General features: G+C 43.2%; 2 protein-coding genes and 1 long non-coding RNA gene across 5 annotated transcripts; 2 read left to right on the forward strand and 1 right to left on the reverse strand.

Moving 5' to 3' along the window:
* Positions 1-291: 291 nt before the first annotated feature.
* Positions 292-821, forward strand: LOC127910863 (uncharacterized). The gene is made up of 3 exons (XR_008076479.1): positions 292-321; positions 359-521; positions 684-821. It is a non-coding gene; the product is annotated as an uncharacterized LOC127910863 (long non-coding RNA).
* LOC118380956 (cathepsin Z) lies at positions 620-25,987 on the reverse strand. The gene is made up of 6 exons (XM_052475930.1): positions 25,814-25,987; positions 11,770-11,933; positions 10,425-10,604; positions 6,028-6,175; positions 5,530-5,695; positions 620-1,434 (listed from the first exon to the last, which is right to left on the reverse strand). Exons 1-6 carry the CDS (start codon positions 25,951-25,953, stop codon positions 1,321-1,323), a joined length of 912 nt encoding a protein of 303 aa, XP_052331890.1. The 5' UTR covers positions 25,954-25,987; the 3' UTR covers positions 620-1,320.
* On the forward strand, positions 11,940-17,418 carry LOC127910862 (uncharacterized). 3 transcript variants are annotated; one of them, XM_052475928.1, is made up of 3 exons: positions 11,940-12,472; positions 12,809-13,276; positions 13,385-17,418. In XM_052475928.1, the coding sequence occupies exons 1-3, from the start codon at positions 12,227-12,229 to the stop codon at positions 15,350-15,352; spliced, it is 2,682 nt and encodes an 893-aa protein (XP_052331888.1). In that variant the 5' UTR covers positions 11,940-12,226; the 3' UTR covers positions 15,353-17,418. The 3 variants fall into 3 exon arrangements, with proteins under 3 accessions (XP_052331888.1, XP_052331887.1, XP_052331889.1); XM_052475927.1 differs by having other exon boundaries at positions 11,940-12,406; positions 12,617-13,276; XM_052475929.1 differs by having other exon boundaries at positions 11,940-12,382; positions 12,581-13,048; positions 15,035-17,418.
* Positions 25,988-26,577: the final 590 nt, after the last annotated feature.

Genomic DNA, 26,577 nt, shown 5'->3' on the forward strand with positions numbered 1-26,577 from the left:
AGCATCTTAGATGTGTCTATCCATCCATCTCTCTCCCTGGCCAGGGTAGGAGGGAGAGGAGGAGGAGAGAGGGCCAGGTAGTAGAGGAGGAGGAGGAGGAGGAGAGAGGAGAGGAGAGGAGGAGGTAGGAGAGGAGAGGAGGAGGTAGGAGAGGAGGAGGTGGAGGAGGAGAGAGGAGGAGGTAGTGGAGGAGAGGAGGAGGTAGAGGAGGAGAGAGGAGGAGGAGGAGGTAGGAGAGAGGAGGAGAGAGGAGGAGGTAGTGGAGGAGAGGAGGAGGAGGAGGAGGAGAGGAGGAGGTAGGAGAGGAGGAGAGAGGAGAAGGTAGGAGAGGAGGAGAGGGGAGGAGAGAGGAGAGGAGGTAGTAGAGGAGGAGAGGGGAGGAGAGGAGGTAGTAGAGGAGGAGAGAGGAGGAGGTAGTAGAGGAGGAGAGAGGGAGGAGGTAGGAGAGGAGGAGAGAGGAGGAGAGAGGAGGGGGTAGTAGAGGAGAGAGAAGGAGGTAGGAGAGGAGGAGAGAGGAAGAGGTAGGAGAGGAGGAGAGAGGAGGAGGTAGGAGAGGAGGAGAGAGGAGGAGAGAGGAGGAGAGAGGAAGAGGTGGGAGAGGAGGAGAGAGAGGAGGAGGTAGGAGAGGAGGAGAGAGGAAGATGTAGGAGAGGAGGAGAGAGGAAGAGGTAGGAGAGGAGGAGGTAGGAGAGGAGGAGAGAGGAGGAGGTAGGAGAGGAGGAGAGAGGAAGAGGTAGGAGAGGAGGAGAGAGGAGGAGAGAGGAGGAGAGGAGGAGAGGAGGAGGTAGGAGAGGAGAAGAGAGGAGAGGAGGAGAGAGGAGGAGAGAAGGAGGTAGGAGAGGAGGATGTAGGAGAGGAGGAGAGAGGAGCAGTTAGGAGAGGCTACTAAATGAAGGACGAGGTAGGAGAGGAGGAGAGAAGAAGGTAGGAGAGGAGGAGAGAAGGAGGTAGGAGAGGAGGAGAGAGGAGGAGAGAGGCTACTAATAAAGGACGAGGTAGCGTCCAGGTCCTATATTCACAAAGCGTCTCACAGTAGGAGTGCTGATCTCGGATCAGATCCTCTCTGTCCATGTAGTTCTTATTCACTACAATCTAAAAGGCTAAACTGATCCTAGATCAGCATCTTGACTCTAAGATGTTTTTTTTAATGATGTCCCTATCAACTTGAACGTCCAACTATGGGAACCATTTGACACCACTTCCTGTTGACGGCAGCACAGATCAAGTGTTTTGGGTTTAGCACGGTATTCTCCAGTATTAATATTCAGTGATCAGGTCAGTCGGCTGATGGTTATGGTTATGATCGTTTCCTCTTGTCCTCTACGTAACGATGGGGTCTCCGTAAGCACAGCTCTTCTCTATGGCCAGGTTGTACCAGTTACCTTTCCCTCCTTTATAAGCACTGGTTACGATCCTCGCCCAGCCGTACTCTCCCTGCAGAAACCCAAAACAAAACACCGTTACCCTCCATGTTTACATCATAGATGTATAGATGAGTACAAGACACAGTTATAAAATCATCCAAAACAGGAACAACAGAAAGGGAAGCTCATACACTACATGACCAACAGTATGTAGACATCTGTTCGTCGAACATCACATTCCAAAATTATGGGCATTAATATGGAGTTGTTCCCCCCTTGTCTGATATAACAGCCTCCACTCTTCTGGGAAGGCTTTCCACTAGATGTAGGAACATTGCTGCTATAACAGCCTCCACTTTTCTGGGAAGGCTTTCCACTAGATGTTGGAACATTGCTGCTATAACAGCCTCCACTCTTCAGGGAAGGCTTTCCACTAGATGTTGGAACATTGCTGCTATAACAGCCTCCACTCTTCTGGGAAGGCTTTCCACTAGATGTTGGAACATTGCTGCTATAACAGCCTCCACTCTTCAGGGAAGGCTTTCCACTAGATGTTGGAACATTGCTGCTATAACAGCCTCCACTGTTCAGGGAAGGCTTTCCACTAGATGTTGGAACATTGCTGCTATAACAACCTCCACTCTTCTGGGGAGGCTTTCCATTAGATGTTGGAACATTGCTGCTATAACAGCCTCCACTCTTCTGGGAAGGCTTTCCACTAGATGTTGGAACATTGCTGCTATAACAACCTCCACTCTTCTGGGGAGGCTTTCCATTAGATGTTGGAACATTGCTGCTATAACAGCCTCCACTCTTCTGGGAAGGCTTTCCACTAGATGTTGGAACATTGCTGCTATAACAGCCTCCACTCTTCTGGGAAGGCTTTCCACTAGATGTTGGAACATTGCTGCTATAACAGCCTCCACTCTTCTGGGAAGGCTTTCCACTAGATGATGGAACATTGCTGCTATAACAGCCTCCACTCTTCTGGGAAGGCTTTCCACTAGATGTTGGAACATTGCTGCTATAACAGCCTCCACTCTTCTGGGAAGGCTTTCCACTAGATGTTGGAACATTGCTGCTATAACAGCCTCCACTCTTCTGGGAAGGCTTTCCACTAGATGTTGGAACATTGCTGCTATAACAGCCTCCACTCTTCTGGGAAGGCTTTCCACTAGATGTAGGAACATTGCTGCTATAACAGCCTCCACTCTTCTGGGAAGGCTTTCCACTAGATGTAGGAACATTGCTGCTATAACAGCCTCTACTCTTCTGGGAAGGCTTTCCACTAGATGTTGGAACATTGCTGCTATAACAGCCTCCACTCTTCTGGGAACGCTTTCCACTAGATGTAGGAACATTGCTGCTATAACAGCCTCCACTCTTCTGGGAAGGTTTTCCACTAGATGTTGGAACATTGCTGCTATAACAGCCTCCACTCTTCTGGGAAGGTTTTCCACTAGATGTTGGAACATTGCTGCTATAACAGCCTCCACTCTTCTGAGAAGGCTTTCCACTAGATGTTGGAGCATTGCTGCTATAACAGCCTCCACTCTTCAGGAAAGGCTTTCATTCAGCCACAAGAGCATTAGTGAGGTCGGGCTCTGATGTTGAGTGATTAAGGCCGGGCTCGCAGTCGGTGTTCCAATTCATCCCGAAGGTGTTCGATGGGGTTGAGGTCAGGGCTCTGTGCAGGCCATTCAAATCCCTTCACACTGATCTCAACAAACCATTTCTGTAGGAAACTCACTTTGTGCACGGGGGCATTGTTCATGCTGAAACAGGAAAGAGCCTTCCCCAAACTGTTGCCACAAAGTTGGAGTCACAGAATCGTCTAGAATGTAATTGTATGCTGTAGCATTAATATTTCACTTGAACTAAGGGGCCGAGCCTGAACAAGGAAAAACAGCCCCAGACCATTATTCCACCAAACTTTACAGGCATTGGGGAAGGTAGCAAACCCAGATTTGTCCGTCGGACTGCCAGATTGTGAAGCGTGATTCATCACTCCAGAGAACGTGTTTCCACTGCTCCAGAGTCCAATGGCGGCAAGATTTACTCCACTCCAGCCAACGCTTGGCATTACGCATGGTGATCTTAGGCTTGTATGCAGCTGCTCGTCCATAGAAACCCATTTCATGAAGCTCCCGACGAACAGTTATTGTGCTGACGTTGCTTCCAGAGGCAGTTTGGAACTCAGTAGTGAGTGTTGCAACAGAAGACAGGCGTCATTGTTAAGTTTCTTTGACATTCCGAGGCTGAACTACAACCTTCTATAGCCTGTACCATCACTCATTCATATATCTTTATGTACATATTCTTTATCCCCTTACACTGTGTATAAGACAGTAGTTTTGGAATTGTTAGTTAGATTACTTGTTGGTTATCACTGCATTGTCGGAACTAGAAGCACAAGCATTTCGCTACACTCGCATTAACATCTGCTAACCATGTGTATGTGATAAATACAATTTGATTTGATTTGAGTTAGCCGCGGAGACAAAACATTTTTGACTTTACTTGGGGAGTAATATAATTCTGTCTATCAATTGATGAAAACAAATCAAGTCAAATTGTATGTTTATGTTTGGAATGAGTTGGACCGCAGAGTGAAGGAAAAGCAGCCAACAAGTGCTCAGCATATGTGGGATCTCCTTCTAGACTGTTGCCTCTGGAGAGTCCTGCGGTTGCAGGCAGTGCAGTTGCTGTAACAGGCGGTAATACAGCCCAACAAGATGCTCTCAATTGTGCATCTGTAAAAGTCTGTGGGGGTTTTAGGGGCCAAGCCAAATTTCTTCAGCCTCCTGAGGTTGTCTGTGTGGACCATTTGATAAGTTGGAGTCATGCGTGGCCACGCAGTCACGGGTGAACAGGGACTACAGAAGGGGGCTTGTGGGGCCCCAGTGTTGAGGATCAGCGAACTGGAGATGTTGTTACCTACCCTACCACCTGGGGGTGGCCCGACAGGAAGTCCAGGATCCAGTTTCACAGGGCAGGGTTTAGAGCCAGGGCCCTGAGCTGAATGATGAGCTTGGAGGGTACTATAGTGTTAAATGCTGAGCTGTAGTCAATGGACAGCATTCTTACATAGGTATTCCTCTTGTCCAGACGGGATAGGGCGGTGTGATGGCGATTGCATCATCTGTGGATCTATCGAATGGGGCGGTAAGCAAATTGGAGTGGGTCTAGGGTGTCAGGTAAGGTGGAGGTGATATGGTCCTTGACTAGTCTCTCAAAGCACTTCATGATGACAGAAGTGAGTGCTACGGGGCGATAGTCATTTAGTTCAGTTACCTTTGCTTTCTTGGGTACAGGAACAATGGTGGTCATCTTGAAGCATGTGGGGAAAACAGACTGGGATAGAGAGAGATTGAATATGTCCGTTAATTAACACTCCAGCCAGCTCCAGCATGCTCTGAGGACGCGGCTGGGGATGCCACCTGAGCCGGTAGCCTTGCGAGGGTTAACACGTTTAAATGTCTTGATCACGTCGGCCACGGAGAAGGAGAGCGCACAGTCTTTTGGTAGCGGGCCGAGTCAGTGGCACCGTGTTATCCTAAAAGCGGGCGATGAAGGTGTTTAGCTTGTCTGGAAGCAAGACCTCGGTGTCCGCCTTCTTGGCATTTCGAAAAGTTGAGTAGCAGTGGTCCAATGTTATTCCAGAGCGAGTACTACAGTCAATGTGTTGGTAGAACTTCGGTAGTTTTTTCCTCAAATTTGTTAAAATCCCCAGTTTCCCTGAGGGGGTACGAACAAAGGATCCACTCCGTCGGTGGTGTTATGGAGCACAAAAAAAACTAATTACTGCAAAGTTGCTTAGGAGCTGGAAGCAGAGCTGCCATAACTGTCGGCTGTCATGACTGTCGGCGCCATCTTGCTTAAGCAATTCACTTTCTGTACAATAGAACACGTTTAAACCCAGACATCTTTTCTGGGACGTTGAAAGTCACTGAGCTCTTCAGTAAGACCATTCTACTGCCAGGGTTTGTCTATGGAGATTGCATGGCGGTGTGCTCAGCAACGGGTGAGGCTGAAATAGCCGAATCCACTCATTTGAAGGGGAGTCCACATACTTTTGTACATATTGTGTATGTTGTCCAGTCTTTCAATGAGTAAATATTCCATACGAGTCAAATAATGAATGTAATGTACAAGAGAGACTAACCCAAGGTTCTCCCCAGGAGTTGCGGACCACCCAGTACTCTGTCCCGTCCTCCGCCACCCCCCAGCCTGCTACTGAGATGATATGGTTCATTAGAGACAAGGGGTGGAACTCGGCAAACACACCACCACGATACGCCTCCAGGCCCTTTGTAGCCATCACACCGCAGCTGAGGAGAGGACGGAACAACAGCCACAACGTGAGAATGAGGTTTATCAAAAGCAAGAACACAAGTTACAAAGGACATTTTACGACATGTATTACATGTATGTACGTATTGCTAACGTTATACATTTCAACACTCAAGGCTAAAAAAAAAGGGCATTTTGTTGATATCAAAAAGATTGTATTATTTTGAGATTCAAAAAATGGGAAAAACCTATTTTCTACTTCTTGATTTTTTAAAATTAATTAAAATTTAATTTTTTTTTTTTACTTGTGATTTTGTTCTTCAGACTGAGAGAAATGTTTACATGACGAACCAAAGAACACAGATCTCACCTGATTGGCCCATTGGTGTATATCTCAGCCTTCATCTGGTTTCGTCCTGACACCTCCCCGTAGTCTCCTACCTTCCACAGGGTGTAGTTCTGCACCACAGCACACGCATCAGAGGAACACGTCCCACACTGGTTGAACAGCTCACACTCTGTAGAACATAGAGCTCACTGGTTGAACAGCTCACACTCTGTAGAACATAGAGCTCACTGGTTGAACAGCTCACACTCTGTAGAACATAGAGCTCACTGGTTGAACAGCTCACACTCTGTAGAACATAGAGCTCACTGGTTGAACAGCTCACACTCTGTAGAACATAGAGCTCACTGGTTGAGAGAGATCACACTCTGTAGAACATAGAGCTCACTGGTTGAGAGAGATCACACTCTGTAGAACATAGAGCTCACTGGTTGAACAGCTCACACTCTGTAGAACATAGAGCTCACTGGTTGAGAGAGATCACACTCTGTAGAACATAGAGCTCACTGGTTGAGAGAGATCACACTCTGTAGAACATAGAGCTCACTGGTTGAGAGAGCTCACACTCTGTAGAACATAGAGCTCACTGGTTGAGAGAGATCACACTCTGTAGAACATAGAGCTCACTGGTTGAGAGAGATCACACTCTGTAGAACATAGAGCTCACTGGTTGAAAAGCTCACACTCTGTAGAACATAGAGCTCACTGGTTGAGAGAGATCACACTCTGTAGAACATAGAGCTCACTGGTTGAGAGAGATCACACTCTGTAGAACATAGAGCTCACTGGTTGAGAGAGATCACACTCTGTAGAACATAGAGCTCACTGGTTGAGAGAGATCACACTCTGTAGAACATAGAGCTCACTGGTTGAGAGAGATCACACTCTGTAGAACATAGAGCTCACTGGTTGAGAGAGATCACACTCTGTAGAACATAGAGCTCACTGGTTGAACAGCTCACACTCTGTAGAACATAGAGCTCACTGGTTGAACAGCTCACACTCTGTAGAACATAGAGCTCACTGGTTGAACAGCTCACACTCTGTAGAACATAGAGCTCACTGGTTGAACAGCTCACACTCTGTAGAACATAGAGCTCACTGGTTGAGAGAGATCACACTCTGTAGAACATAGAGCTCACTGGTTGAACAGCTCACACTCTGTAGAACATAGAGCTCACTGGTTGAACAGCTCACACTCTGTAGAACATAGAGCTCACTGGTTGAGAGAGATCACACTCTGTAGAACATAGAGCTCACTGGTTGAACAGCTCACACTCTGTAGAACATAGAGCTCACTGGTTGAACAGCTCACACTCTGTAGAACATAGAGCTCACTGGTTGAGAGAGATCACACTCTGTAGAACATAGAGCTCACTGGTTGAACAGCTCACACTCTGTAGAACATAGAGCTCACTGGTTGAGAGAGATCACACTCTGTAGAACATAGAGCTCACTGGTTGAACAGCTCACACTCTGTAGAACATAGAGCTCACTGGTTGAACAGCTCACACTCTGTAGAACATAGAGCTCACTGGTTGAACAGCTCACACTCTGTAGAACATAGAGCTCACTGGTTGAGAGAGATCACACTCTGTAGAACATAGAGCTCACTGGTTGAGAGAGCTCACACTCTGTAGAACATAGAGCTCACTGGTTGAGAGAGATCACACTCTGTAGAACATAGAGCTCACTGGTTGAGAGAGATCACACTCTGTAGAACATAGAGCTCACTGGTTGAAAAGCTCACACTCTGTAGAACATAGAGCTCACTGGTTGAGAGAGATCACACTCTGTAGAACATAGAGCTCACTGGTTGAGAGAGATCACACTCTGTAGAACATAGAGCTCACTGGTTGAGAGAGATCACACTCTGTAGAACATAGAGCTCACTGGTTGAGAGAGATCACACTCTGTAGAACATAGAGCTCACTGGTTGAGAGAGCTCACACTCTGTAGAACATAGAGCTCACTGGTTGAGAGAGATCACACTCTGTAGAACATAGAGCTCACTGGTTGAGAGAGATCACACTCTGTAGAACATAGAGCTCACTGGTTGAAAAGCTCACACTCTGTAGAACATAGAGCTCACTGGTTGAGAGAGATCACACTCTGTAGAACATAGAGCTCACTGGTTGAGAGAGATCACACTCTGTAGAACATAGAGCTCACTGGTTGAGAGAGATCACACTCTGTAGAACATAGAGCTCACTGGTTGAGAGAGATCACACTCTGTAGAACATAGAGCTCACTGGTTGAGAGAGATCACACTCTGTAGAACATAGAGCTCACTGGTTGAGAGAGATCACACTCTGTAGAACATAGAGCTCACTGGTTGAACAGCTCACACTCTGTAGAACATAGAGCTCACTGGTTGAACAGCTCACACTCTGTAGAACATAGAGCTCACTGGTTGAACAGCTCACACTCTGTAGAACATAGAGCTCACTGGTTGAACAGCTCACACTCTGTAGAACATAGAGCTCACTGGTTGAACAGCTCACACTCTGTAGAACATAGAGCTCACTGGTTGAGAGAGATCACACTCTGTAGAACATAGAGCTCACTGGTTGAACAGCTCACACTCTGTAGAACATAGAGCTCACTGGTTGAACAGCTCACACTCTGTAGAACATAGAGCTCACTGGTTGAACAGCTCACACTCTGTAGAACATAGAGCTCACTGGTTGAGAGAGATCACACTCTGTAGAACATAGAGCTCACTGGTTGAACAGCTCACACTCTGTAGAACATAGAGCTCACTGGTTGAACAGCTCACACTCTGTAGAACATAGAGCTCACTGGTTGAACAGCTCACACTCTGTAGAACATAGAGCTCACTGGTTGAGAGAGATCACACTCTGTAGAACATAGAGCTCACTGGTTGAGAGAGCTCACACTCTGTAGAACATAGAGCTCACTGGTTGAGAGAGATCACACTCTGTAGAACATAGAGCTCACTGGTTGAGAGAGATCACACTCTGTAGAACATAGAGCTCACTGGTTGAAAAGCTCACACTCTGTAGAACATAGAGCTCACTGGTTGAGAGAGATCACACTCTGTAGAACATAGAGCTCACTGGTTGAGAGAGATCACACTCTGTAGAACATAGAGCTCACTGGTTGAGAGAGATCACACTCTGTAGAACATAGAGCTCACTGGTTGAGAGAGATCACACTCTGTAGAACATAGAGCTCACTGGTTGAGAGAGATCACACTCTGTAGAACATAGAGCTCACTGGTTGAGAGAGATCACACTCTGTAGAACATAGAGCTCACTGGTTGAACAGCTCACACTCTGTAGAACATAGAGCTCACTGGTTGAACAGCTCACACTCTGTAGAACATAGAGCTCACTGGTTGAACAGCTCACACTCTGTAGAACATAGAGCTCACTGGTTGAGAGAGATCACACTCTGTAGAACATAGAGCTCACTGGTTGAACAGCTCACACTCTGTAGAACATAGAGCTCACTGGTTGAACAGCTCACACTCTGTAGAACATAGAGCTCACTGGTTGAACAGCTCACACTCTGTAGAACATAGAGCTCACTGGTTGAGAGAGATCACACTCTGTAGAACATAGAGCTCACTGGTTGAACAGCTCACACTCTGTAGAACATAGAGCTCACTGGTTGAACAGCTGAACATAGAGCTCACTGGTTGAACAGCTCACACTCTGTAGAACATAGAGCTCACTGGTTGAGAGAGATCACACTCTGTAGAACATAGAGCTCACTGGTTGAGAGAGCTCACACTCTGTAGAACATAGAGCTCACTGGTTGAGAGAGATCACACTCTGTAGAACATAGAGCTCACTGGTTGAGAGAGATCACACTCTGTAGAACATAGAGCTCACTGGTTGAGAGAGCTCACACTCTGTAGAACATAGAGCTCACTGGTTGAGAGAGATCACACTCTGTAGAACATAGAGCTCACTGGTTGAGAGAGATCACACTCTGTAGAACATAGAGCTCACTAGTTGAACAGCTCACACTCTGTAGAACATAGAGCTCACTGGTTGAGAGAGATCACACTCTGTAGAACATAGAGCTCACTGGTTGAGAGAGATCACACTCTGTAGAACATAGAGCTCACTGGTTGAGAGAGATCACACTCTGTAGAACATAGAGCTCACTGGTTGAGAGAGATCACACTCTGTAGAACATAGAGCTCACTGGTTGAGAGAGATCACAAGGGCGAGGGATGGAAACTGCCAAAGTGTATTTGTGAATGGAAATTATGCACAAGGATGAGTGATGTTGCTATGAGACAAAATTCAAATGTAACAATCCATGCACCCTCTCCCCCATAGTGCACTGCCTTAAACTAATGTGTACAGAAAAATAGTTAGAAAAACTCATCTCTTGTCACCCAAATCAGGTGACCAAAATGTTAAAAGCCATGTTATCGGCCCTACTTTGGTTCTTAGCCTGATAGTTGTTGCATGTCTCGTCGGGGATGCCCTTCTGGTGAGCGTATTGGTACACCCCTGTGTGGTCTCCTCCGTAGCAGGACCCAGCATGGCCACAGTCTATCACGTTCTGGACGGACAGATAGGCTGACGGCCACGTACCACCACGCTTGATGTTGATACGGTCTGGGGGGGGAGAAAAACAACAAATGTCAACAAATGTATTGATATCAAATGTATTGATATGATAGAGGCATGACTGTAAATAAGTTTACGTCAACAAATGTATTGATATGATAGAGGCATGAGTGTAAATAAGTTTATCAGATCACTGTTATCGTAAGGTTAGCCTGTAAAAACATAATCTGGAGTGACATTTGTAACAATAATGACAGCTTGTGAATTGTCACATTTGTAACACGTTAATTGTTCACGTTAAAGATCATTGTTACAATGTTGTTACATTGTAACTAGTTAATAGTTCACGTTAAAGATCATTGTTACAATGTTGTTACATTGTAACTAGTTAATAGTTCATGTTAAGATCATTGTTACAATGTTGTTACATTGTAACTAGTTAATAGTTCATGTTAAGATCATTGTTACAATGTTGTTACATTGTAACTAGTTAATAGTTCATGTTAAGATCATTGTTACATTGTAACTAGTTAATTGTTCACGTTAAGATCATTGTTACAATGTTGTTACATTGTTACTAGTTAATAGTTCATGTTAAGATCATTGTTACAATGTTGTTACATTGTAACTAGTTAATAGTTCATGTTAAGATCATTGTTACAATGTTGTTACATTGTAACTAGTTAATAGTTCATGTTAAGATCATTGTTACAATGTTGTTACATTGTAACTAGTTAATAGTTCACGTTAAGATCATTGTTACAATGTTGTTACATTGTAACTAGTTAATAGTTCACGTTAAAGATCATTGTTACAATGTTGTTACATTGTAACTAGTTAATAGTTCATGTTAAGATCATTGTTACAATGTTGTTACATTGTAACTAGTTAATAGTTCATGTTAAGATCATTGTTACAATGTTGTTACATTGTAACTAGTTAATAGTTCATGTTAAGATCATTGTTACAATGTTGTTACATTGTAACTAGTTAATAGTTCACGTTAAAGATCATTGTTACAATGTTGTTACATTGTTACTAGTTAATAGTTCACGTTAAAGATCATTGTTACAATGTTGTTACATTGTAACTAGTTAATAGTTCATGTTAAGTTCATTGTTACATTGTAACAAGTTAGTGAGTTATATCAGTCCAGAAATGGTCAAATGTGTATTATTGGCAACATTGTATAACATTGTGGAGGAGAAATTACCGGCAATTGCACTGCTAGATCCCATGGCCCAGCACGAGCCGCAGTACTGTGGAATGTGTTGGTTCCTCGTGATGCTGGCATAGTTTCTCCCCTCAACGTTTCTCCAGTCCCAAACCGCTGGCAGCTCAGACACATTAAGGTATTCATGTGGTCGGGGATATGTCCTGGGAAATGACAAGAACAACACAGCATGTATCTCCATTTCCTGCACTATTTATAGAGATACAGATTCAAAATAATGATATTTTGTTACTAAAACACTGTTTAGGAGGGATCATTATTTACAGGTTGGTAACCTGGAGGGAAATGGGGGAGGTGGCATGCTTTGTGTTTAGTATTTGTTTTAGCACAGGGGAGGGTCATGTCATTTGTAATGATGATGACATTCCAATATTTCTTAGTATTTTAGAATGAGTTGATCATTATTAGGCTAGATATTGATGTCAGATAATATCAAATGAGCTTACAGGCTATGCAGTATGGTCTCAATCAAATGATCCATAGCCTGTGGGCTATACAGCAGGTTATAGTTATACAGCAGGTTATACAGCAGGTTATACAGCAGGTTATACAGCAGGTTATAGTTATACAGCAGGTTATAGTTATACAGCAGGTTATACAGCAGGTTATACAGCAGGTTATAGTTATACAGCAGGTTATACAGCAGGTTATAGTTATACAGCAGGTTATACAGCAGGTTATAGTTATACAGCAGGTTATACAGCAGGTTATACAGCAGGTTATACAGCAGGTTATAGTTATACAGCAGGTTATACAGCAGGTTATAGTTATACAGCAGGTTGTACAGCAGGTTATAGTTATACAGCAGGTTATAGTTATACAGCAGGTTATACAGCAGGTTATAGTTATACAGCAGGTTATAGTTATACAGCAGGTTATACAGCAGGTTATAGTTATACAGCAGGTTATACAGCAGGTTATACAGCAGGTTATACAGCAGGGTATAGTTATACAGCAGGTTATACAGCAGGGTATAGTTATACAGCAGGTTATACAGCAGGGTATAGTTATACAGCAGGTTATACAGCAGGTTATACAGCAGGTTATAGTTATACAGCAGGTTATACAGCAGGTTATAGTTATACAGCAGGTTATACAGCAGGTTATACAGCAGGTTATAGTTATACAGCAGGTTATACAGCAGGTTATAGTTATACAGCAGGTTATAGTTATACAGCAGGTTATACAGCAGGGTATAGTTATACAGCAGGTTATACAGCAGGTTATAGTTATACAGCAGGTTATACAGCAGGTTATAGTTATACAGCAGGTTATACAGCAGGTTATAAAGCAAGTTATAGTTATACAGCAGGTTATAGTTATACAGCAGGTTATAGTTATACAGCAGGTTATACAGCAGGTTATAGTTATACAGCAGGTTATACAGCAGGTTATACAGCAGGTTATACAGCAGGGTATAGTTATACAGCAGGTTATACAGCAGGGTATAGTTATACAGCAGGTTATACAGCAGGTTATACAGCAGGTTATAGTTATACAGCAGGTTATACAGCAGGTTATAGTTATACAGCAGGGTATAGTTATACAGCAGGGTATAGTTATACAGCAGGTTATACAGCAGGGTATACAGCAGGTTATACAGCAGGTTATACAGCAGGGTATAGTTATACAGCAGGTTATACAGCAGGTTATAGTTATACAGCAGGTTATACAGCAGGGTATACAGCAGGGTATAGTTATACAGCAGGTTATACAGCAGGTTATACAGCAGGGTATAGTTATACAGCAGGGTATAGTTATACAGCAGGTTATACAGCAGGGTATAGTTATACAGCAGGGTATAGTTATACAGCAGGTTATACAGCAGGTTATACAGCAGGGTATAGTTATACAGCAGGTTATACAGCAGGGTATAGTTATACAGCAGGGTATAGTTATACAGCAGGTTATACAGCAGGGTATAGTTATACAGCAGGTTATAGTTATACAGCAGGGTATAGTTATACAGCAGGTTATACAGCAGGTTATACAGCAGGTTATACAGCAGGGTATAGTTATACAGCAGGGTATAGTTATACAGCAGGTTATACAGCAGGGTATAGTTATACAGCAGGGTATAGTTATACAGCAGGTTATACAGCAGGTTATACAGCAGGGTATAGTTATACAGCAGGTTATAGTTATACAGCAGGGTATAGTTATACAGCAGGTTATACAGCAGGTTATACAGCAGGGTATAGTTATAGAGCAGGGTATAGTTATACAGCAGGTTATACAGCAGGTTATACAGCAGGGTATAGTTATACAGCAGGTTATACAGCAGGTTATAGTTATACAGCAGGTTATACAGCAGGTTATACAGCAGGTTATACAGCAGGTTATAGTTATACAGCAGGGTATAGTTATACAGCAGGTTATACAGCAGGGTATAGTTATACAGCAGGGTATAGTTATACAGCAGGTTATACAGCAGGTTATACAGCAGGGTATAGTTATACAGCAGGTTATACAGCAGGTTATAGTTATACAGCAGGTTATACAGCAGGTTATACAGCAGGTTATACAGCAGGTTATACAGCAGGGTATAGTTATACAGCAGGTTATAGTTATACAGCAGGTTATACAGCAGGTTATAGTTATAGAGCAGGTTATACAGCAGGTTATACAGCAGGTTATAGTTATACAGCAGGTTATACAGCAGGTTATAGTTATACAGCAGGTTATACAGCAGGTTATAGTTATACAGCAGGTTATACAGCAGGTTATAGTTATACAGCAGGGTATAGTTATACAGCAGGTTATACAGCAGGTTATAGTTATACAGCAGGTTATAGTTATACAGCAGGTTATAGTTATACAGCAGGGTATAGTTATACAGCAGGGTATAGTTATACAGCAGGTTATACAGCAGGTTATAGTTATACAGCAGGTTATAGTTATACAGCAGGTTATAGTTATACAGCAGGTTATAGTTATACAGCAGGTTATACAGCAGGTTATACAGCAGGTTATACAGCAGGTTATAGTTATACAGCAGGTTATAGTTATACAGCAGGTTATAGTTATACAGCAGGTTATACAGCAGGTTATAGTTATACAGCAGGTTATACAGCAGGTTATAGTTATACAGCAGGTTATACAGCAGGTTATAGTTATACAGCAGGTTATACAGCAGGTTATAGTTATACAGCAGGTTATACAGCAGGTTATAGTTATACAGCAGGTTATACAGCAGGTTATAGTTATACAGCAGGTTATACAGCAGGTTATAGTTATACAGCAGGTTATACAGCAGGTTATACAGCAGGTTATAGTTATACAGCAGGTTATACAGCAGGTTATAGTTATACAGCAGGTTATACAGCAGGTTATAGTTATACAGCAGGTTATACAGCAGGTTATACAGCAGGTTATAGTTATACAGCAGGCTATACAGCAGGTTATAGTTATACAGCAGGTTATAGTTATACAGCAGGTTATACAGCAGGTTATACAGCAGGTTATAGTTATACAGCAGGTTATACAGCAGGTTATAGTTATACAGCAGGTTATACAGCAGGTTATAGTTATACAGCAGGTTATAGTTATACAGCAGGCTTAACAAAGTAACCTTCTTGATTCTCATAGAAGCACATAGCAAAGTTATATATCTATGAAAATGTACTTCCTTCCTGAGTGTTTCCGTGCTGCTGGGATGTTGTGAATAAAACTAGGCCGCACCACACACTGACATGGCTATCCCCACCCTGATCCCCAGCCTGCTCTGCTCTTCCTGGCCTGAGGGTGGCTTCATTTGAAGCTTTCATTTAGGTGATTATTAGTAAGTTGAACACAGTCAAGAAACTGTATACAATGTAGATCCATTATCATTTCTAAACATAAAACTGATTTGTACTAAAACCACCCTCAAAACGTTGTTGTTTTTGCGTGCTCCTTTATTAACCAATGACAGCGCCGTATAGGTCTCCAGTGGTAGTTCAGGAGGAGAGTCGAAGGCTCGCATCTGAAAATAATGTGTGTTTAGGCCCAGTCCCAAAACATGCACTTGGGTTATTGAGTTATTGACCTCACATTAAGACAGATTCTTGTAACTGACATTGTGGTTTTGAAACGTGAAGCAGCAGCTGCCACAATCACTCAGACAACTCACGGTGCTGAAAGTAGGCACATTCCAGTAGGTACAATTAATTTAAAACATCTTCATTTTAATTAGACTCTACTAACAACGAGGGCTTTGTGTTTGAGCCTATGTCTTCCTGTTTAAGAAAGAAGAGTTGGTCCTACCTGGCTATAAGCTGCTATATCCATAGACGTGTAGGTAATTTCCTCCACCCACCATACACTCTTTAAATAGCCTTTCTCCGTGTCAGTGAAGGGCTGTTAAGTTAAAACCTCGCTTTGTGCACCGGGGGGCATTGTCATGCTGAAACAGGACAGGGCCTGTCAGCAACAGGTGTGGTTGAAATAGCCGAATCCACTCATTTGAAGGGGTGTCCACATACTGCTGTATATATAATGTAGTTAGTCTACATACTGCTGTATATATAATGTAGTTAGTCTACATACTGCTGTATATATAATGTAGTTAGTCTACATACTGCTGTATATATAATGTAGTTAGTCTACATACTGCTGTATATATAATGTAGTTAGTCTACATACTGCTGTATATATAATGTAGTTAGTCTACATACTGCTGTATATATAATGTAGTTAGTCATCATACTGCTGTATATATAGTGTAGTTAGTCATCATACTGCTGTATATATAATGTAGTTAGTCTACATACTGCTGTATATATAATGTAGTTAGTCATCATACTGCTGTATATATAATGTAGTTAGTCTACATACTGCTGTATATGTAATGTAGTTAGTCTACATACTGCTGTATATATAGTGTAGTTAGTCATCATACTGCTGTATATATATAGTGTAGTTAGTCTACATAGATAGTGTAGTTAGTCATCATACTGCTGTATATATAGTGTAGTTAGTCATCATACTGCTGTATATATAGTGTAGTTAGTCATCATACTGCTGTATATATAGTGTAGTTAGTCATCATACTGCTGTATATATAGTGTAGTTAGTCATCATACTGCTGTATATATAGTGTAGTTAGTCATCATACTGCTGTATATATAGTGTAGTTAGTCATCATACTGCTGTATATATAGTGTAGTTAGTCATCATACTGCTGTATATATAGTGTAGTTAGTCCACATCCTGCTGTATATATAGTGTAGTTAGTCATCATACTGCTGTATATATAGTGTAGTTAGTTATCATACTGCTGTATATATAGTGTAGTTAGTCATCATACTGCTGTATATATATAGTGTAGTTAGTCTACATAGATAGTGTAGTTAGTCATCATACTGCTGTATATATAGTGTAGTTAGTCATCATACTGCTGTATATATAGTGTAGTTAGTCATCATACTGCTGTATATATAGTGTAGTTAGTCATCATACTGCTGTATATATAGTGTAGTTAGTCATCATACTGCTGTATATATAGTGTAGTTAGTCATCATACTGCTGTATATATAGTGTAGTTAGTCATCATACTGCTGTATATATAGTGTAGTTAGTCATCATACTGCTGTATATATAGTGTAGTTAGTCATCATACTGCTGTATATATAGTGTAGTTAGTCATCATACTGCTGTATATATAGTGTAGTTAGTCATCATACTGTGGTATATATAGTGTAGTTAGTCTACATACTGCTGTATATATAGTGTAGTTAGTCATCATACTGCTGTATATATAATGTAGTTAGTCTACATACTGCTGTATATATAATGTAGTTAGTCCACATACTGCTGTATAATGTAGTTAGTCTACATACTGCTGTATATATAATGTAGTCTACATACTGCTGTATATATAATGTAGTTAGTCTACATACTGCTGTATATATAATGTAGTCTACATACTGCTGTATATATAATGTAGTTAGTCTACATACTGCTGTATATATAATGTAGTTAGTCTACATACTGCTGTATATATATAGTGTAGTTAGTCTACATAGATAGTGTAGTTAGTCATCATACTGCTGTATATATAGTGTAGTTAGTCATCATACTGCTGTATATATAGTGTAGTTAGTCATCATACTGCTGTATATATAATGTAGTTAGTCTACATACTGTCTGTATATATAATGTAGTTAGTCTACATACTGCTGTATATATGATGTAGTTAGTTTACATACTGCTGTATATATATAGTGTAGTTAGTCATCATACTGCTGTATATATATAGTGTAGGTTAGTCTACATAGATAGTGTAAAGTTAGTCATCATACTGCTGTATATATAGTGTAGTTAGTCATCATACTGCTGTAATATAGTGTAGTTAGTCATCATACTGCTGTATATATAGTGTAGTTAGTCATCATACTGCTGTATAAAGGTAGTTAGTCATCATATTGCTGTATATATAGTGTAGTTAGTCATCATACTGCTGTATATATAGTGTAGTTAGTCATCATACTGCTGTGTATATATAGTGTAGTTAGTCATCAAAGGTACTGCTGTATATATAGTGTAAAGTTAGTCATCATACTGTCTGTATATATAGTGTAGTTAGTCATCATACTGTCTGGGGTATATAGTGTAGTTAGTCATCATACTGCTGTGGAAATATAGTGTAGTTAGTCATCATACTGCTGTATATATAGTGTAGTTAGTCATCATCTGGGGTATATATAGTGTAGTTAGTCATCATACTGGGGTGGATATAGTGTAGTTAGTCTACATACTGCTGGGGTATATAGTGTAGTTAGTCATCATACTGCTGTATATAAAGTGTAGTTAGTCTACATACTGCTGTATATATAGTGTAGTTAGTCAACATACTGCTGTATATATAGTGTAGTTAGTCATCATACTGCTGTATATATAGTGTAGTTAGTCATTATAATGCTGTATATATAGTGTAGTTAGTCATTATAATGCTGTATATATAGTGTAGTTAGTGATCATACTGCTGTGGAAATATAGTGTAAAGTTAGTCATCATACTGCTGTATGGGGTAGGAAGTTAGTCATCATACTGCTGTGTAAAGTGTAGTTAGTCATCATACTGCTGTGTATATAGTGTAGTTAGTCATCATACTGCTGTCATACTGTCATACTATCATACTGCTGTCATCATACTGCTGTCTGGGGTGGAAAGGTAGGCCTACTCTGTCTGGGGTGGAAAGGTAGGTCCTACTCTGTCTGGGGTGGAAAGGTAGGACCTACTCTGTCTGGGGTGGAAAGGTAGGTCCTACTCTGTCTGGGGTGGAAAGGTAGGGCCTACTCTGTCTGGGGTGGAAAGGTAGGTCCTACTCTGTCTGGGGTGGAAAGGTAGGCCCTACTCTGTCTGGGGTGGAAAGGTAGGACCTACTCTGTCTGGGGTGGAAAGGTAGGTCCTACTCTGTCTGGGGTGGAAAGGTAGGTCCTACTCTGTCTGGGGGGTGGAAAGGTAGGTCCTACTCTGTCTGGGGTGGAAAGGTAGGCCCTCTTTCTGAACCCAGTACCAGGTCAGATTCCTGATGAATGTCTCAGATAAAAATGATTTTCAAACAAGGACAGTTTTGTTTCAAACAAGACACAGTGATTTGGCATTGGAGAAACAAAAATGATAAGATGAACACATATGCCTATCTCTCGGTCCATTCTTAGCCTGGAATTTGGTCATTTGTATTAAAATATATTCTGCTAATATGTTAAATTATGTAGACTTGCAAAAAATGTTCATAAAGGCAATTTTTTTTGTTGGATCTGCAAATAGGCGATGATTTTACTATAAAGATCTTTCCATGTCCTACTCTCAGACTCCTAAACACTCCACTCCTACTCTTGTCCTCTGTGGTCTGAACCCACAACCCTCTGGCCAGCAGCCCTGATCAAAAGTCCTGCTTTGTAATGATTACAAGAGGAAGAACAGTATATAAAATGGCATATCAAAGGCTCTGTTGAGGGTAAACGGTAGACATGTTATCCACTTCCTGTTTTAATTATAGGGGAGGGTCACTTTTCTTATTTTATTTTTTCAAGCGTTCAGGTCGTTTGCTGAAACAAAAATGTAAAAATGCAACATGCGCCAATTTCAACGATTTTACTGAGTTACAGTTCATATAATGAATTAATTTGGCCCTAATCTATGGATTTCACCTAACTGGGCAGGCACGCAGCCATAGGTGGGCCTGGGAAGGCCCAGCCAATTAGAAATCATTTCCCCCCACAAAAGGGCTTTATTACAGACCGAAAAAACTCCTCAATTTAATCAGCTGTCGGGGTGGCTGGTCTCAGATGATCAGGCGAAGAAGCAGGAAGTGGAGGCCCTGGGACCTCATTTATCCATGTTGCCTACTGACCCAGATCACAGAAGTCTGACCCAGCTTCATGAGGCATAAACTTATGCATCATGAGGCATTATGACTTGGTGGAGGATCTGATCCTTTTATCAATGCATCATGTACTACTACTTGAGAATGAGTGTATCAAGGCATTGAAGCACACCATCATGAGGCATTGACCCTGCGTCATGAGGCATTATGACACAGCACCTTATGACTGGGGAGGATGAAATCAGCCTAACTGCATAGTGAAATACCATCCACCAAAATAGAGAAAGGATTGACATACTGGACCAAATCATAAAACTAAGAAGAAAAAATATAATACATGAATAGTTTATTCATGTATTTATTTTATTTATTTTAAAACTACTAATAGTTTTCTATCGAATTCTATAAACATGAAACCATTTAAGCCTAATTGAATAATAAAAGTGAATTAGAAAGAGAGTGGTATGTAAGGTTGGAGGAAATTGAGTTAAACCTGTTAAATTATATAAAAAGGCAACACTGAGGCATTGTGACTTGGTGGAGGATCTGACCCAGCTGCATCATGAGGCATTATGACTTGGTGGAGGATCTGACCCAGCTGCATCATGAGGCATTGGAGGATCTGACCCAGCTGCATCATGAGGCATTATGACTTGGTGGAGGATCTGACCATGAGGCATTATGACTTGGTGGAGGATCTGACCCAGCTGCATGAGGCATTGTGACTTGGTGGAGGATCTGACCCAGCTGCATCATGAGGCATTATGACTTGGTGGAGGATCTGACCCAGCTGCATCATGAGGCATTGTGACTTGGTGGAGGATCTGACCCAGCTGCATCATGAGGCATTGTGACTTGGTGGAGGATCTGACCCAGCTGCATCATGAGGCATTATGACTTGGTGGAGGATCTGACCCAGCTGCATCATGAGGCATTATGACTTGGTGGAGGATCTGACCCAGCTGCATCATGAGGCATTATGACTTGGTGGAGGATCTGACCCAGCTGCATCATGAGGCATTATGACTTGGTGGAGGATCTGACCCAGCTGCATCATGAGGCATTGTGACTTGGTGGAGGATCTGACCCAGCTGCATCATGAGGCATTGTGACTTGGTGGAGGATCTGACCCAGCTGCATCATGAGGCATTATGACTTGGTGGAGGATCTGACCCAGCTGCATCATGAGGCATTATGACTTGGTGGAGGATCTGACCCAGCTGCATTGTGCAGGGAGCGTGTTTACAATGAGACATATTTTTGCAGAGAGCGACGCTTGGCTTATTAGTAGACTTAGTTTTCCAAGGCATATTTTATTGTATCTCTGTAACCAAACTCTGTCCAGTCTTAGAAAAGGGAGATGAAACGCACCATCCCAGTGCGTACCCAAGTCCTCTCCACCTTGGGATTTCTGGCCACCGGAACATTCCAACGGGAGTTTGCGGATCGGTCTGGCATTTCACAACCAATCAGGAGCCGAATATTGCCTGCCTAAAATGCACATTAATTACTTAAATATTATACAATGTGATTTTCTGGATTTTTGTTTTAGATTCCATCTCTCACAGTTGAAGTGTTACCTATGATAAAAATGACAGACCTCTACATGCTTTGTAAGTATGGAAACCTGCAAAATCGGCAGTGTATCAAATACTTGTTCTCCCACTGTATATATATGTATGTATATGTTATATTTACTGTCAATAAAAATATTTAGATTTGGTCCATGTCTGAATATGGTTGTGAAAATGAAGCTTGAGTTACCATCAGTTGGTGGGTCTGGTAGTCCTTCAGGGTCTGGGAGAGGGTCCTCAGTATCACCATCAGTTGGTGTGTCTGGTAGTCATTCAGGGTCTGGGAGAGGGTCCTCAGTATCACCATCAGTTGGTGTGTCTGGTAGTCCTTCAGGGTCTGGGAGAGGGTCCTCAGTATCACCATCACTTGGTGTGTCTGGTATTCCTTCAGGGTCTGGGAGAGGGTCCTCGGTATCACCATCAGTTGGTGTGTCTGGTATTCCTTCAGGGTCTGGGAGAGTGTCCTCAGTGTCACCATCAGTTGGTGTGTCTGGTAGTCCTTCAGGGTCTGGGAGAGGGTCCTCAGTATCACCATCAGTTGATGCCAGACACTGGTAGGTCTCCTTGTGCTGGTCCATAGCAGACAGTGTCTGCTGAGGTCCCATCAGACAGTGGGCACCATACAGACAGTGATGCTGGTACATACACGTGCTGGTCCATAGCAGACAGTGGGCTGGTCCATAGCAGACAGTGTGCTGGTCCATAGCAGACAGTGTGCTGGTCCATAGCAGACAGTGGGCTGGTCCATAGCAGACAGTGTGCTGGTCCATAGCAGACAGTGTGCTGGTCCATAGCAGACAGTGGGCTGGTCCATAGCAGACAGTGTGCTGGTCCATAGCAGACAGTGTGCTGGTCCATAGCAGACAGTGTGCTGGTCCATAGCAGACAGCGTGCTGGTCCATAGCAGACAGTGTGCTGGTCCATAGCAGACAGTGTGCTGGTCCATAGCAGACAGTGGGCTGGTCCATAGCAGACAGTGTGCTGGTCCATAGCAGACAGTGTGCTGGTCCATAGCAGACAGTGTGCTGGTCCATAGCAGACAGTGTGCTGGTCCATAGCAGACAGTGTGCTGGTCCATAGCAGACAGTGTGCTGGTCCATAGCAGACAGTGTGCTGGTCCATAGCAGACAGTGTGCTGGTCCATAGCAGACAGCGTGCTGGTCCACCAGCTGTGTGCTGGTCCATAGCAGACAGTGCTGGTCCATAGCAGACAGTGTGCTGGTCCATAGCAGACAGTGTGCTGGTCCATAGCAGACAGTGGGCTGGTCCATAGCAGACAGTGTGCTGGTCCATAGCAGACAGTGTGGGCTGGTCCATAGCAGACAGTGCTGGTCTGGTCCATAGCAGACAGCGTGCTGGTCCATAGCAGACAGTGTGCTGGTCCATAGCAGACAGTGGGCTGGTCCATAGCAGACAGTGTGCTGGTCCATAGCAGACAGTGTGCTGGTCCATAGCAGACAGTGTGCTGGTCCATAGCAGACAGTGTGCTGGTCCATAGCAGACAGCGTGCTGGTCCATAGCAGACAGTGTGCTGGTCCATAGCAGACAGTGGGCTGGTCCATAGCAGACAGTGTGCTGGTCCATAGCAGACAGTGTGCTGGTCCATAGCAGACAGTGTGCTGGTCCATAGCAGACAGTGTGCTGGTCCATAGCAGACAGTGTGCTGGTCCATAGCAGACAGTGTGCTGGTCCATAGCAGACAGCGTGCTGGTCCATAGCAGACAGCGGGCTGGTCCATAGCAGACAGTGGGCTGGTCCATAGCAGACAGTGGGCTGGTCCATAGCAGACAGTGGGCTGATCCATAGCAGACAGTGTGCTGGTCCATAGCAGACAGTGGGCTGATCCATAGCAGACAGTGTGCTGGTACATAGCAGACAGCGTGCTGGTCTATAGCAGACAGTGTGCTGATCCATAGCAGACAGTGTGCTGGTCCATAGCAGACAGTGTGCTGGTCTATAGCAGACAGTGTGCTGATCCATAGCAGACAGTGTGCTGGTCCATAGCAGACAGTGGGCTGATCCATAGCAGACAGTGTGCTGGTCCATAGCAGACAGTGTGCTGGTCCATAGCAGACAGTGGGCTGGTCCATAGCAGACAGTGTGCTGGTCCATAGCAGACAGTGGGCTGGTCCATAGCAGACAGTGTGCTGGTCCATAGCAGACAGTGTGCTGGTCCATAGCAGACAGTGTGCTGGTCCATAGCAGACAGTGTGCTGGTCCATAGCACACAGTGTGCTGGTCCATAGCAGACAGTGGGCTGATCCATAGCAGACAGCGTGCTGGTCCATAGCAGACAGTGTGCTGGTCCATAGCAGACAGTGTGCTGGTCCATAGCAGACAGTGTGCTGATCCATAGCAGACAGTGTGCTGATCCATAGCAGACAGTGGGCTGGTCCATAGCAGACAGCGTGCTGGTCCATAGCAGACAGTGTGCTGGTCCATAGCAGACAGTGTGCTGGTCCATAGCAGACAGTGTGCTGGTCCATAGCAGACAGTGTGCTGGTCCATAGCAGACAGTGTGCTGGTCCATAGCAGACAGTGTGCTGGTCCATAGCAGACAGTGGGCTGGTCCATAGCAGACAGTGTGCTGGTCCATAGCAGACAGTGTGCTGGTCCATAGCAGACAGTGGGCTGGTCCATAGCAGACAGTGTGCTGGTCCATAGCAGACAGTGTGCTGGTCCATAGCAGACAGTGTGCTGGTACATAGCAGACAGTGTGCTGGTACATAGCAGACAGCGTGCTGGTCTATAGCAGACAGTGGGCTGGTCCATAGCAGACAGCGTGCTGGTCCATAGCAGACAGTGTGCTGGTCCATAGCAGACAGTGTGCTGGTCCATAGCAGACAGCGTGCTGGTCCATAGCAGACAGTGTCCTGGTCCATAGCAGACAGTGTGCTGGTCCATAGCAGACAGTGGGCTGGTCCATAGCAGACAGTGGGCTGGTCCATAGCAGACAGTGGGCTGGTCCATAGCAGACAGTGAGGAGTCTCTCTGCTCTTCTTCTGTTGTATTTATATCATAATTTTGTTTTTAGTTTTCAAATCAAACCATTTCTTTTTAATTTCATTAACTGTTCTGCACTCAGATGAGGCAGAATTTCCCACAGCTCTTAACCTGCTCCCAAGTAATATTTTGTCTCTTATTTGACAAGCCATTGCTGAGGGCTCCAAAACGTTTGGCTTGTTTTGCTTCCACCTTGGTGATCAAAGGTTCTATTTCCGCGTCCGAAAAGTTGTTTTTCTTTGTCTTCTTTGATTTCTTCTTCTTGGTTGGAGGACAGAAACTAGCGACATTTCTTGCAGATTTAAAGGGAAGGTTTGTGACCATAAATGGTCATTTAGGGCAGTTCTTTATGTAAATGAGACTTCACGTGTACTAGCACGGTGTTTTAGAACGCGTCTGATTTATCAAGGCAAAAATACTTACAGGTGTGTGTAAATCCAAGCGTACGAGCATCTTTTTTTGTACTTGCGAACATTCTACATTTTCTTTGTACAAGTTAATTTAGAAGCTTTTCTACGCAACGTTGGTAAATGAGGGCCCTTAGCTGGCGTGGTTACACGTGGTCTGTGGTTGGGAGGGCGGTTGGAGGCGGCGTATGGCAGAGTAATGAACATTAAATTCTCTGGCAACAGCTCTGGTGGACATTCCTGCAGTCAGCATGCCAATTGCACACTCCCTCAAACATTTTGACATCTGTGGCATTGTGTTGTGTGACAAAACTGCTGATTTTTAGAGTGGCCTTTTACTGTCCCCAGCACAAGGTGCACCTGTGTAATGATCATGCTGTTTAATCAGCTTCTTGATATGCCACAACTCTCAGGTGGATGGATTATATTGGCAAAGGAGAAATGCTCACTAACTGGGATGTAAAAACACATTTGTACACATTGATCATTTCTGTGATCTATAACTTCAGCTCATGAAACATGGGACCAACACTTTACATTTATATTGTTGTTCAGTGTATATTTTGCTAAAGGAATGGCCATTCGTTTTAATTGAATGGGTACGATTTTCTCAATGTAACTCTTACTATGAACAACATTCACTCCCTTATGTAACTTCACAGTAGTCGACTGAGAAAATCTTTTCGGTGATTTTCTTCTAAAAATATCTCTGATCAACGACCACTTACTTGACAGATGTAGGTCTACCGTCCCGGATAGGTTTGTAGCATGCGCCTAACGTACTCAGGAAATCGCTGTCCACTGCTTCCAAAATAAACAATACGTTGGACAAAAATGACAACATAAACACTGTGACAGCTGACGCCATGTTGCTGTACTTCTTCTTCGTTGATATGTTTAATGCGCGTCTATGCTGTAAAGGCGAACGGGTGCCACCTAGCGTCACGGTTTGTAAATAATCTTAATCCGGTGTTATTTCTGTGCTATTACCGTTCAGTAGACTTTTACACTGTTCATTCATTGCTTGTGTACAGTGGTGTAAAGTACTTAAGTAAAAATACTTTAACGTACTACTTAAATCGTTTTTTGGGGTTGCATTTTATATTACTATTTATATTTATTGACTGCTTTTACTTTTACTTCACTACTTTCCTAATTAAAATTATGTACTTTTTACTCAATACATTTTCCCTGACACCCCAAAGTACTCGTTACGTTTTGAATGCTTAGCAGGACAGGAAAATGGTCCAATTCACACACTTATGTCGTCCTTCTGTAGCTCAGTTGGTAGAGCATGGTGCTTGTAACGCCAGGGTAGTGGGTTCGACTCCCGGGACCACCCATACGTAGAATCTATGCACACATGACTGTAAGTCGCTTTGGATAAAAGCGTTTGCTAAATGGCATATATTATTATTATTATATTATGAAGAGAACATCACTGGTCAACCCTTCTAGCCTCTGATCTGGAGGACTCACTAAACAGAGAACA

Source organism: Oncorhynchus keta, chromosome 23 (assembly GCF_023373465.1).
Source record: "Oncorhynchus keta strain PuntledgeMale-10-30-2019 chromosome 23, Oket_V2, whole genome shotgun sequence".
NCBI classification, from domain to species: Eukaryota; Metazoa; Chordata; class Actinopteri; order Salmoniformes; family Salmonidae; genus Oncorhynchus; species Oncorhynchus keta.